Genomic DNA, 15103 nt, shown 5'->3' with positions numbered 1-15103 from the left:
ACTAAACAATATGAGTGAATCACCTGGATTTAATATAACAATTGAATATCTTCACAATCATGCGTGCTGACAACTGCTTTTTTTATTTCAGATTTCATGACCAACTAACTGATGTACTTATTAACAGCAATCTATTCCATCATTTACTTTTGCTTTATAACGCATGTCCCGAAGTTGTTTAATAAAGATGGCAGCATTCTGTAAGAGATCTGAATCAATAAAAGCAAATACTGTTCACACTGGATATCCAAAGCAAAACATGAAAATACTGGAAAATTCACAAAATCTAGCAATATCTGCAGAGAGAGAAACAGAGGTAATGTTTCGAATGCAATAAATTTCTTCAAACCTATAGAGTCAGAGAAGTGTTAAAGTGCAGATGGAGGCCATTCAGTACATCATGCCTGCACCAGTTCGTTAAGTTAGCACTATAACCTAGTGCCAATTCCTGCTTCTTCCCCGTATGCATGTAATATCTAAATAATCATTCAATGTTGTCTTAAATGTTTCAATTGAGCTTTGCTCCAGTATACTTCCAGACAGGGCAGTCAATATCATAAGATAACAAAGTGTGGAGCTGGATGAACACAGCAGGCCAAGCAGCATCTCAGGAGCACAAAAGCTGACGTTTCGGGCCTAGACCCTTCAGTCAATATCATAATTGCGTTCTGAGTAAAACAACTTACCTCACTTCATTCTTGCTTCTTTTGAAGAGCTCTTTAAATCTATATCCTATTGTTCCTTATGCAATGCCAACAGTTTTGCCCTATCTACCCTATCCAGCTTGCTCATGCCTTTGAAAATCTCCATTAGATCTCTCCTCAACCCTCTTCTCTCCAAGGGCAACATCTATTCTCATAACTGTAAGTCCCTCATCCCTAGCAAAGTTCTTGTAAATCACTGCTGCACCACTCCAACGCATTCACATTCTTCTTGTAATGGGGTGCCAAGCACCGTACACAATACTTCAGCTAAGGTCTAATGTGTCTTATACATTATAGCAGTAGAAATATGACAGGTATTTTGTTGAAAAGAGGAAGAGTTTTAGTTAGAACAAATAAGGAGGTTAGGTAGAGACCAGGAGAGATTAAATGTCAAAGATGTCATGGAACAAAGGCAAAGGAGTGATTGTAGTAAAGAAATAAACAGCACACAAGAAGAAATCCAGTGATTTCATTAATGAAGCAAAGCACTGGTCAAGAGTAAGTACTAACGACAGAATGAAAAACAGCATAGTATTGAAGCAAAACACAAAAGAAAGATCCAAATTGGCACTGAGGAAATGGAATCAAGAGGGAGAGCACACTTCAGATTTCATCTGGGGGAGATGGTGACGTAGTTGTAATGTCCGTGGACTAATAATCCAGAGGCTCTGAGGACGTCTACAGCAGCTGGTGGTGAAATTTAGATTTTATTAAGAAATCTGGAATATAAAGCTAGTTCCCGTAATGGTGACTACGAAACTACCATTCATTGTTGTAAAAACACATCTGGTTCCACTAAAGCCCTTTAGGAAAGGAAATGTGCTGCACTTACCTCGTCTGGCCTACATGAGATTTCAGACCCAGAGCTACGTGGCAGACGCTTAAATTGCCCTCTGAAATGTTCTAAAGGAAGTCACTTAGTTCAAGTGTAACTAGGGATGGGCAATAAACAGTGGCCTCTCCAACAATGCCATGAAAGCATAAAGGAAAAAAAAACTCAATGTCAATAGATGGCTTTAAACTGCCTAATCGGAGGATAAGCTGCTGTTCCTCAAGTGCAACTTTGCTCATAAAATTGAATTTAAAGGCATATACAACATCATCCTTTGCATCAAATGCACTCATCATTCGGATTATCCTGCAACTTGTCCCTGAGACAACTGCATTTGAAACCACTAGTCCCTCTACTTTTACAGATTGATATATTACATTTGATTGACACAGGTCTCTGCTTCCTCTGTCCTGAGTAGTTTTTAAAAACTGAATTGCCTGAACATGAAACTTTCTTAAAATATCAGGCCAAACATGTTGCATGTAAACACTGGCACCTCACGCTAAAGTCACTATCAAGTCTAGCTTTATAAATGCTAAAGGAATCACCAACTTTAACTGAGATAATGGGAGCTGCAGATGCTAGAGAATCCGAAATAACAAAGCATGGAGCTAGATGAACACAGCAGGCCAAGCAGCATCTTAGGAGCACAAAAGCTCATAAGATGTTGCTCGGCCAGCTGTGTTCATCCAGCTCCACACTTTTTTATCACCCACTTTAACTGCTTGCTTTTCACTTTCACACTCTTTTCGGTGAGTTTGAATGTGCGCGCGTGCGCAAGTGTGTCGTGTAGCAAGGAATTAATTTGCAATAAATTACTGAGCATGCTGTGTGTTAAAACCCAACAGCAGCCGAGATGTGATCAATGAATGAGTAATCTGGCATCAAATGGACACATTGAAGTCAGCTCTGTCAAACAGCCAGGTTCAGAAACTCCTTTGAGCCGGAGAAGTACAGCAGGCCAGGTAGCATCAGAGGAGCAGGAAAGTTGACATTTCGAGTTGGGGCCCTTCTGCAGAAATGGGTGAGGGGGAAGGGAGCTCCAAAATAAATAGAGGGGAGGGGTAGGGTGGGGAAGAACTAAGCATGTGTTGAGCTAGCTCAGCTGGTAATATTCTTAATTCTAAGTCAGAAGATTTGAGTTCAAACCACTCTCCAAAATTTGAGATGATTATATTCTCATTGTTTGCAGAGAATAGGTAAAGCTAGCCAATTCACACTGCGACTCTGCAGTGGCCTGTTAACAGTTACACTAACAGCCAATTTAAGAGCCAGTCAAGCTTGTAAAATGACTCATTTATGTTTGTTAGGAGGGAAGACATTCATACATCGGGATCTATTCTCTTGAACAAAAGGTTCAAGCCTTGAGGCACTTCTGAATTATTCAGGAACTTGTAAAGCATCCTTTGCATTTTACATTGCAATGCCTCAGCCACTCAGTTGACTAGCCAACCAGATCTTGTCTACTGTAGAAGAGTGCAGACATCTTAGAGTTTGACGGAGCTGGAAGAGTTTACATGGAAAGCCAAGGTGAGAATCTTGATACATCTAAAAATAAGGATGAGAATTTTAAGATCAATGCACTGGTTGGTTGAGAGCAAACATGAGTCAGTGTGTACAAGAATGAAGTGAAGTTGGTACACCACAGACAAGGTCTCAAAGCATTTGACAGACACTGTGTGACTATCTAAACTCAATCTATTACAATTTATTGGCTCACTGGAGAAATGGATTTACAATTAGAAAGGCGTTAGTGGCAAGCAAACTCGTTTGCAGGATGAACGTTTCCTATAATTCACAGATCCTTTAAATTACATCTTGCTCATTTCAGCAAATACCTCAGTCACGAGTAGATTGCCTATACACTGTATCAGCTCCAAATTCCCTTTTCAGGGCTGGACAGCTTGCAAAGTAATGAATCAGTTTTATTGCGCAGGACACTCTTTGGGAATAGATTCCTCAAGATTGCTTAAAAGTGAGCTATAAGATGTGCAGAATATAACCACAGCCACTGATTCTTAATTCTCAGAAATCACAGCCCAAGAAACTATTTATGTAAAATTGAAGTATTTGGGCAGTTACTGTTTGTAAAGATTTGGAAGATTGTTATGGGATGGTATGCCAAGCTGAAGTTATTTACTCTAAAACATGAGGTAATGTATTACAGGGAAGGGTGTCACATCACAATATACAGGTACAACTTCAGAGGAACTTGATCTCTGATACTCCCTTGTCCATTGTAAATTCATCATCTCAGCTATATGGTGCAAATTAACGGATTACTTAATTCGTGAGGTTAAGCTGCTCTAACATGACTCCTGGTGCCTTCTCTGAGTACCTCAGTATTTTGACTGGTAAGTTTCCTTACGACGTCATCTACCACATCAAACTTGTGAAATGGTGCTCACATCTCGTCACTTAAGTTCAGTGGTGGGATTGATGATTATGGTAATGAAGTGTGAGCAATGTTGAGAATGGGAGATTGTTTTCATACTACTAGAGTCTAATAACATGTTTCCAGTAAAATTGGTATGTATTTCGAAACTGAACTTATTTAAATCCCCATCTCACGGCATGCATTCTCCCAATGCCATAACCATTTCATCCTCATCCCATCTGCCCAATGCCAAGGTTATACCTCCATGCCACCATGCTGTTCCACCATCACTGTCACCTCCAAACAGTGTAAGATTGTTTCTGGGCTTGTCTTGCCTTCCTCCCCTTCTCTCAACTGCTAAACACTTCACCCTGAACAGAACATATTGTTTTGCAACAGGGGCAGCAGGTCATGGTCTCATTCCTGTGAAGCAGTCATTGGGGTTGATAGAAAGCATCCCAGAGAGGGTCAGCATGGCATCTGGCCATATTCTAGAGAGAAGGGGAAGAGAGTCGGCATCCCGTCTGAGGATGCCCGGGGAGAGTCAGCATCTCCTGATAGTATGCCAGGGAGGATGCTTCTGAGATAATGGGAACTGCAGATGCTGGAGAATCCAAGATAATAAAATGTGAGGCTGGATGAACACAGCAGGCCCAGCAGCATCTCAGGAGCACAAAAGCTGACGTTTCGGGCCTAGACCCTTCATCCTAGGCCTGAAACGTCAGCTTTTGTGCTCCTGAGATGCTGCTGGGCCTGCTGTGTTCATCCAGCCTCACATTTTGTTATCTAGGATGCTTCTGACATGGTTTTAGCAAACAGTTCTCCAAAGCAATATTTTTTGTAAATTTTCCATCCAACTCATCCCCCTGAAAAATAATTCCTATCCATTTTATCATATCACTAACCCTGTCAAAACTAGCACCGAAAACTAAAGGCATCTTAAAATTTAATTTAGTATGCAGAATTCTTTTTTTCAAAGCTGCAATTGTCACCCACTTCCCTGAAATAACATTATTTACTAATTAGTTGTGCATCTCATCCTGCTACTCAACTGTGTCTTGGTCAGAAATGGCACTGATGATGAAACCCATGCACATTCCACCCAACACAGGCACCCCTACCGTAACACCAGTTAGTGAGTATACTGACTACGACAATTTTTGATGCATTTAATAGGCCTTCACCCAGAACAAGGGGAGAAAATCCTCAATCAACGGATGCATTTTTATACTGATCAATCGACGCAGTCCATACAGACAAAAACCCAAATACAGCATCGTATTATTATAGATTTTAAAAGGAAAAGATCAAATTAAAAATTACAACAGTGACCATTTTCGATTCTTTCAGAGTCCTGAATTAGCAAATGCAATATTGAAAATGTGATGAACTCAACTGAATGTAATCTTTATGAGAATTATATGCAAGAGTCATTCTTGAGTTTCAAAAGAATACATTATAAATTTTTTTTGATTAGAAAGAAAAAGCTGATAGTTTTGAAAAGTAATACGATCTAATTGAACATGGTAGAAATTTTTCTTAAAGAGCCCCTCATACTAATTATGCACCAATGGTTGTACTGTTTAATCTAATGTCTTGTCTATATGTCCATTACTTTAATATAAATTCTGGCTGCTCACCATTTAAGCCATTAAACTCAAGTCCCTTATCTCAGTGTTAGACTCACAGACTCATGACAAATTGGTCTACAATTCCACTAAAAGGAGAAAGAATCCAGATTTAGCAAAGTAAGTGCCAAGACCTGGATTCCTGATGCCAGACTCTCTGAATCCAATCTGCTGTAACTTTAACAGTATGCAATTATGAGCCAATGGCTATACTGCAAATATGTAGGTTTTACTGGGGAACAGAAAACTGTGAGTTATTGACAGCGAGTATTTCTTTTCTCCCCAGGATTTGCGGCATGTCTGTCCTGGGATTTAACCCATTGTTTTCTGCTTGGATTATTTTTCTCAGTGCCATTTAAATCACCATGACACCTAAGGTTACCCTGACATTCTATTTCCAGGCCAAAGCAAATTTAACTCTCAGCAAACCAACTATTTTACTCTGGCTGTGATTGAGTGGAGACAATTCTTACAATTATCATTCTTCAACTGGTTGCTAAGACATACACAACAGTGATAAGTGTCCTTTGCTCTTTGTAGGATGTGGGTGTGGCTGACAAGCCCAGCATTTGTTGTCCATCCCCAACTGCCCTCAATGTGTATGGCTTGCTTGGTCATTTCAGAGTCAACCACATCTGGAGTCACACGTAGTCTAAATCAAATAAGGACTGCAGCTCTCTTTCTCTAAAGGACGAGTGAATCAGGTTTATTTTATGACAATCTCTGGTAGACCACGAGATAATGGCTAGTATTTAAGATTTATTAATTAAATTTAATTTACACCAGCTGCCTTCGTGGATTTAAAACCATATCCTCAAAATGTTAATTTGGCCTCTGGATTACTACTTGAATGACATTACCATTATCCCAATACCTCTCCCTAACGATGCGTCATACACTTACTTTACCCAGTTGAAATCTCATTCCTGCATCCTATATTTTTGAGGAATATCTCATTTCCTTGTGGAGTCTCCTTCTTAACCAACTCTTTCAAAACACAGGTGTTGTGTTTATCTAGGGTAAGGTTAGCACAGATCTGCAAATTAGGAATCCAATTTAACAGATTTCACAAATTCAAAACACTGTGCCCAAAATATAAAATGATTAGACACCACCGTTTTGCAACAGTTGCTAAGACAGAAAATGTGCATATCCTGAAAACTTTGAGGGACTTTAGCACTCGTGGAAAATAATTATTTTGCGCATGCTTTCTTCCTCTGAACAATCACAATTTCCAGTGACCATACATGCTGTGGAGTGAATTGCTCCCGGGACTTCCTAGCTGTTTGCAGACTGTAGTAGTACCTACTGCATGATACTCTCAAGCAAAGGTACTTGATACAAATTTCAGCATAGAAAACCCAACGCATCTTTTAATTAGGTTGGCATACTAAAGGATATGTACACCAGTATTTATAAGCATTAATTATACATGTCTGAGGACCATGAACATGTGACAATTTATGCTTTTGGTTCTGCAGTTTCTGAACAAAGAAGTGCCACAATTCGAAACCTAATCTTCGAATACTCTACGTTGGATTTAGTACCTTGAGATAACAGCTGTAATGGAATTTCATGTCTGGGACAAATTTCCATTTTTCTAGACTCTTAAAGGATTAGGACTGACATTTTGTACAGGCATGACCGTAAAATATCTTACAGCAGTGGATACTAAATACCCTGCAATTTGAATTTATTTTTTTTTAAAAAGCATTCATTTCTCATTCAAGTTAGACAAATTATCACAATGAGCAGAACACTCCCACAAAGTCCTCAATGGATCCACTCTAGTAATTCAAGCTGCTCCTGAATTAACTTTCGATGTGCGCAGGGAAGTTCACTGAAAATAAGGTGGAAAAGGTAACTGCTGCACTTAAGAACAACAAATCTCCCGGCAGAAATATTTAGGATAGGTGGACAAGCAACTGTGGTTATGTAAACTTTGTGATACTGGTTCCCAATTCTGGAAAATGGATCAATCTCCAGGGAAGAAAAGTTCATGGTTTGTAAACAAAAGTACAGTCACACTTCTGTCAATATCAATTCAAGTCTACTATCAAACGATCCCTAACCATATTTAAAACATTGTGGATGGTGAAGTTTGACTACATTAGCTAGTCTTCGGTTCAAAACACGCTTCCGCCAACGACATTTTTACACTAGGGCCAATTGTTAAGAACTGCCAAGAGCATCAACCTCCAACTCCCCCCGCCATCAGCTTTAGTGACTTATCAAAAGTTTGAGAGCCTAAACAGCTTAAAAGTGTCTCATTTTGCTGTTGCTGGTATGAACTCAGCAGCAGGTGGAAGACTTGCCAAGCAAGCAGCATGACAAGCAAACCCATGTGGGCTTGCAAGTAACTGTCCAGAAGGGCTCCTCATTTAAAGGCACTCCCTGCCTGATCAAGGGACCTGATATTGGCAAATAGGGGGGCTGCTGAGAGCCACCCTTCTGCATCCACGTGGCTCTCTCCCTCTTTCTTCTTTGTAAAAATAACTTTTACCTGGGTACAAACAGTCTGGAATGGCCAGGAATTCACAGTACCTGTGAAAAATCCCACAAGTTAGACCATTGTGCATCCTGAAGTGACGCCACAGGCACAAAGAAAATTGACAGCTTTATGATTTCAAAACAAGCTTTTGTTCACGTAATCTCTTTTGGCAATGGATCAAGGCTTTAGACATGATAAAAAGCTACTAAAGGCTTATAGCTTCTGTTACTGTTAGTTTAAAGGTCCTAATTGATTGACACTTTTAGAAGACTGTAGCAACAACTTTCTTTGAAAGAAAATTATGATTAGGAGTTCTTCAAGCAGTTTCACACCGACTACTGTTACTATAGAGTTCACTGATTGTGTGTGCAGTGTGTATACTTAATGAATTGGCATGGAAGTGCATGGGTTGACATGAAAGGCATGAGAAGGCCTTCTCGGTAGGTGAGGGGCATGTATTGACATGGGAGTAGGTGTTGTGGTGGGTTGGCTAGCCAAGCCGGTTTGTTGTTCCGCAGATGTTTCATTACCTTGCTGGGTAATATCATCAGTGCAGCCTCTGATGAAGCGCTGTTCTGTTGTCCCACCTGTCATTTAAACTCTGGAGTAGGTGGCCAGGTGAGAAAGGTGAGTACTCGACAGCCAAAATCACAAGCAAACATTGGGGATGAATTCCCAGAGAATCAAGGCTGGCCCTTTAAACAATCCACTTCAGCATTTGGCTGACCAGGTGTCAATTTCTAATCTGTTTTGTAAGACAGCTAGCCTGGCTCCACCTTGCATCTGTCATCTCCACCCTTCAGCTCCCCAAGAAAATTACAACTGAAAGGTCACATCCTGTTGAGGCAGATCTGCCAAGTTGAGACATTCTCCAACTTGAGCTACTCTCCTCAGTAGTGACAGTTTGGCCAAACAGATGCACAGGCATACCTTTATTTAATATGCATCCTGTAAGAAATCAAGAATTTTGCAAACAATAACGACTTCCAATAACAACTTTGTTAGTCAGTCCAAATTTACTGTGAAACAGGCAGATTTATTCCACCAAACCTTCGAAACACAGTGATACTATCACTGTGGCTAAGTGGGGTAAACTTGAAACAAATTGAGCAACTCAAGATTGGACAACCATGAGGAGTTATTGGCCATTAACAGCAGCAGAATTATATTCCAACACAATCTGCAATCTCATGGCCTGCATATCTTCACTCAACCATAGCCATCCAACCAGGGGATCCACCCTGATTCAATAGAGAGTGCAGGAGGGCATGCCACGAGCAACACTAGGCACACCTAAGCAGAAAATGATAGACAGAGCTAAGCAACTGATCTGTTTTAAGCTTTGTAGTCATCCCACATCCAGTCGTGAATGGTGATGGAAAACTAAAAAATTTACGGGAGGCAGCAGCTCCAGTTCTCAATGGGAGAACCCAACACATTAATGCAAAAAAAAAGGCTGAACCTTCAGGCAGAAGTGCCAAGTATATGACCTAACTCAGTCTCGCCCAGCCATCTCCATTGTTACAGATGCCAGTCAACAACCAATTTGATCAATTCCACATAACATCAAGAAATGATTGGAGACAGTGGATACTGCAAAGGCTATGGGCCCTGATAACATTCTGACAATAGTGCTGAAGATTTGTGCTCCAGAATTTGCTGCTCCCCTTGCCAAACTCTTCCACAGCGCAGTTACAACACTGACATCTACCTGACAAAGTGAAAAATTGCCCAGATATATCCTGTACACAAAAAGCAGATCAAATGCAACCCAGCCAATTACGTCCTATCAGTCTACTGTCGATCATTAGTGAAGCGATGGATAGTGTCATCACCAGTTTGATCAAGCAGCACCTGCTCAATGACACTAGTTCCTGACCTCATTACAGCCCTGGTTCAAACACGGACAAAACAGCTGAAAGTGAGGTGAGAGTGACAGCCCTTGACATCAAGGGGCTCTAGCAAAACTGGAATCCATGAGTAACGGGGGCCAAACTCTCCACAGGTTAGATTCACACCTGGCACATAGGAAGATGGTTGTGGCTGCTGGAGGTCAGTCATCTCAGCTCAAGGACATCTCTGCAAGAGTTCCTCAGGGTAGTATCCTAGCCCAAATGTCTTCAGCTGCTTCATCAATCACCTTTCTTTCATTGTAAGGTCAGAAGTAGGGATGTTCACTGATGATTGCATGATGTTCAGTCCCCTCACGACACCTCAGATATTGAAGCACTTTACGTTCAAATGCAACAAGATTTGGACAATATCCAGGTTTGGACCAACACATGCAAGAAACATTTGTGCTATACAAATTCCAGGCAATGACCATTTCCAATAACAGACAGCCGCATCACTGCCCAATGGCTTTCAATGGTGTTACCATTACTGAATAGCCCACGATCCACTTGATGCACACCACAACCATAAGCATCCGCACCGTCCATCACTGATGAACAATAGCAGCAGTATGTACTAAGATACATGGCAGAAATTCACAAAAGATCCTTAGACAGTATCTTCCAAACCCATGACCCTACTTCCATCCAGAAAGACAAGGACAGCAGATATATGGGAACACTACCACCTACAAGTTCCCCTAGCCATTCACCATCCTGATGTGGCAAAACATCGCCACTACTTCACTTTAGCTGCATCAAAATCCTGGAATTCCTTCTCTAACAGCATTGTGGGTCAACATACAGCATGTGGACTGCAGCGGTTAAAGGCGGCAGCTCACTACAGTCTTCTCAAGGACAACTAGGGATAGGCAATAAAATACTGGCCATCCAGCAATGCCCACATCCCACCAGTGAAATGAAAAAATTCTTTCCCTTGTAAATCTGAACTATAATTTAATTTGAAGAGTATCAAGGGGAAATTTATATTATAATAACTATTATATTTCCAAAACATCAAGGCCATTTTTTCAAATAAAGACAAAGATACATACTCTTGCTCCTTGAATTTTTTGCTTTCTGTCTCTGCCCATTCTTTTAGTTGGCATTTCCAATGCCTCACACCATTGTATAAACTCAAAAGCATTTCTTTTTCAGCCAGTACTTATTCTGTCCACACTGCGTTTTGTTAATCAAATGCACTGAAAAGAACATGCTGTAAAAATGCCAGTACGAAATCATTACTTCGATTAATGGTGCCTAACATTTGTGACCCCTGACAGACAGTGCAAAAGGTTCATACAATGAGATACTTCTATAGAAGGGCTAGTTAATCCGCTAAGACACAACAGGCAGAAACTAATTAGTAAGCAGATGCAGAATGTAAACTCCTGAAGCAGTTTAGTAATTATAGACTTCTAGATAAGCCATAAAATTAATTTTGTTGCCAAGATATTTAAAGAGGTTTAAGCTTCTGGTGGATGGAAGACGTGGTAAAATTTGACTGAAATATCATACAATTGAAATTTGGAGCACAAGCTTGAAGTCAGCAGGTGGTTAATAGTCGTCAACTGGCTAAAAGAAAGTGGCTTTTTCAGGGTACGTTTGGTTTGCCTGAAAACCTTTGCAAAGTCATTCTTAATTTGTTTTATCAGTTTGAGCTGGCATTAAAAATTGAACTGGCTTTTGGACTTGGGTGAATAGAAGTCAACACACGTACAACCCAATGGAGCCAGAGACCTGCAAATCTTTTTGCCCGGTTTAGACATCGCATAGAAGGCAACATTTCCGCTGTTCGCTTTTAGACTATATTGAAAAGGAATTACAGGGATACTTCTCGTCCTATTTGTCTGGACTTTTCTTCCTTATTTGTACAGACAGGCACAATAAAACTGACCTGAGTTCAAACTGCGTGCAGCTGATTAAATTGAGTGCCAAACAGGGACTGGAAACCACTCAAATGTGTTTAATTTCTTTTGTGTGCTATTTTAAGTTAACCAGCTAACATATTTGTACAAATGCCTGTGTGCGCTACTTCATATGAATCTACAACATGGCATTTTAACAAAATAAAATGCACAGAGGGAGTTCATTTCATTAATGATTAGTCTTTTGCTAGAAGGCTTCTCACTCTAAATTATGTTTGGTGCTGGTGGAAAGAATATTTTATGCTCATTTGAAGAATCCAGTCACTGAACAAGAAATAACAAAGATGAACAAGGCCAAGCTAACTTACACTGATATTTTGAATTGGCTCAGATCTGTGCTCATCCCTAGTTTCAATACATTCTGTGCCAGAAATTCTCTAGACACACAGAGTCTGAGGTAAACATGTCCTGCACCCCCCTCTCCCCAGCCCCTGGCCCAAAAGTCAGACATTACTTCAGAAACTTGAAGGATCAGTTGATAACATTAAAGCACTAAAATTCATTTCGAATTCTGGAAAATTGAGGCCATGATCAGAAAGAGGGGCTGCAAATCCACCTGTGACGCAACTACGTCATGGTAATAGAACACGTTGGTGCTTTTTTAAAAAAAACCTTTCCAGCAATGTCTGCTCACATTTCCACATTTATCAAAAAATAAATTCTGTACGTGCGTTCTTCATCTACGATGATGTTTCAAGCAGGATCTTTCCAACAGATTCATGTATTCTCATGACTGACCATTCTGACTGGACAAGTGATTCTGTTGGACTTGAAAGTTTTTCTCATTAGTAATTGTATTTACATAATCTGTGCATGAATGTTGACAAGATAATCCCCAGTGCCTTGATTATTGTTAAATACAAGTATAAAAATGTAAAAGGCTGAGGAAAATAGTCAAATTGACTGTACCCAAACTGAATGTTATTTAAAAACCAAAGTTTTGTCATGAAAAACCACTACACTTCACTCACAAACATACCCCAATTGTGTTAAAGCATAAATAAAACAGAAAAATTAGTGTGAAACTGTAATCACAGCAAAGAAGGGACTGGTGTCAGTGATGGAACTATTAAAGCAGACAACTATGTTCCCTCTAATATTTCCTGTTGTTGTTTGGATCTCTAAGATCCATGGTGACAGTGACCTCTGGAACTGGAAGTCAATGCGCCCACACAACAAGCATGGGCCCACTGAGCAGCTGTGTAACTTAGAGGGTATGTTGCAGGCAACAATTTATTAGACAGTGAAAATGAGGACTTATAAAACCAGCTGGAGTATTACCTCCACTTGGATGACTTCAGGCAGAGGAAAATAATGGTCAAGGGTTGAACTTTGGCTGCAGGGGCCAAAGATGTTATCCTAACCCACAGTGTCAGCCAGCCTGCCCATTCTTTCTTATTAACTTTAATGAACATTCAGGACTGTAATCCCTTACTGTTTGAAGGAAAAGACAAGATAGCAATAACAATAAAACTGAAGGTTGTAAATTAAACTCTGCACTCAAGCCTAAGTGCAGCCAAAAGTTGAAGTATTACAAGCAACAGCTTCTGGGTGTAGCTGATAATGACAATATTTTATACATTACAAACAATTTAAAGCGTCTCTTTTCAGTAGAGTCAACCTATGAGCAGACTGCCTAAAGTTCACTGACACAACAAAACATACATTAACTCTTGGATGACCACAATCACATTCTTGCACCCCAATACAAAACTTTGCCACGTTTCATTTCCCTAGAGTCAGGGCACTTCAAAGCAACCATTTTGATTAGGCATGAAAATGTTCTTGAGGAATGTGTTAAGGGACTAAATAAATGCTGATTATTTTTTCTTTGCTATTTTGTTTAAAAATAAGTTCAAAAATGTTATATTATTTCATTTTCCTTTGATTTTATGTCAGAGCTACTACAGTGATAAATTTAAATGAAATTTTCTGCAAATGACATCCGTGTATTTTGTGAACTTCACTGCCATCAACTCTACTTTAAAGGAACATTCAAAGGCAAATGTAAGAAACAAGAATCAGAGTAAGCCACATGGGCCCTTGAGCTTGCTCTGCCATTCAATGCAATTGTGACTGATCAGTAGTCTTAACCCCAATTTCCTGCCTACCCCTTGTACCCAATTCCCTGACACCAAAAATCTTTCTCAGCCTTAAATGTATTCAACAAGACCACCTATCATTTCCTAGGAAAGAGGATTCAAAAGAATCACAAAACTTTGAGGGCAAAAAAGTTACCCTCATCTTAATCTTAAATGATCGGCCTTTATCTTGAGATTGTGCTATTGTGCTCTAAATTCTCCAACCAAGAGAAACAACTGCTCAGTATTTACCCCAGAACAGGAAGCACTCGTAACTGAACAAGTGACATGTCATGGATCGCTCCTTTACTGAGAAAACTTAGCATTCATATGACCAAAAGATCATAAAGCAAAATCCAGAATCAATGTAAGACAAGAACTTACCTGAATATCCTTGTACTTGTCTTTCAAATCCATAAGTCGATGGTATGCCTTAATGCCATCTCCAAATTCGCCAACATCTATGCAGGTAAGTAAGTAGTTCTCCCAGATCTGCCAGTGCTCATAATTACATTTAATGGCTTCCTGGAGAGCTCGCAGAGCTTTGCTTCTATGTAATACAGAATTATATTACAAACCAGTCACACTTCCTTGATTTTACAGAGTTTTTGCATGATACACTTGCATTGAGTTTGACTGACAAAAGTAAGGCTTGTATCTTTTAATTCATAACCTGAGATGATCACCAGCTAACTCTACAAAGGAAAATTTGCATATTCTTTGCAAAAGAACATTAAAAAAATTCTTCTCTTTTAAATTGAGTATATTTCAAGAATACAATAGCACAAATTTTGATTTAGTTTTGTACTATAAGGATGTGCCCTCAGGTTTCAATGCTGCAATTGAGACAAAATGCCTTATTTCTTTCAACAAACTACAGGTCAATGGCTTCTGGCTCATATATTATTCCACCGCTTACAACGTAGTTGTACTGTATTGAAACATTATTGCAGAAAAGGCACAAGCAAGGAAGATCAGTCTATTAAACAACTCTGCGTGTGCTTATATCAAGTGTTTCAAAGTAAAATACTAAACCTAACGGATGCACTGACAAAGCAGACCTATTTGTCACAGCAATCTTGTATGAAATATATCTGTTTCAATATAAGCTCTTAAATAGTCAGAAAGGCTCAGAAGTAGAAGACATACAAAATTGTTCAGAATTCCTTT

The 15103-nt window shown here is 39.7% G+C and overlaps 1 protein-coding gene across 1 annotated transcript in view; it reads right to left on the bottom strand.

The window, feature by feature from the left end:
• The window catches only part of ttc27 (tetratricopeptide repeat domain 27), a 184857-nt gene that overhangs the window by 40250 nt on the left and 129504 nt on the right, over nt 1–15103 (bottom strand). The window contains exon 16 of the mRNA XM_059648684.1: nt 14318–14483. Within this exon, the coding sequence (XP_059504667.1) occupies nt 14318–14483 (166 nt within the window). The remainder of the gene's footprint in view (nt 1–14317; nt 14484–15103) is intronic.

The sequence above is a fragment of the Stegostoma tigrinum genome, chromosome 9, assembly GCF_030684315.1.
Source record: "Stegostoma tigrinum isolate sSteTig4 chromosome 9, sSteTig4.hap1, whole genome shotgun sequence".
NCBI lineage: Eukaryota > Metazoa > Chordata > Chondrichthyes > Orectolobiformes > Stegostomatidae > Stegostoma > Stegostoma tigrinum.
This window is presented reverse-complemented; position numbering and strand designations above follow the sequence as displayed.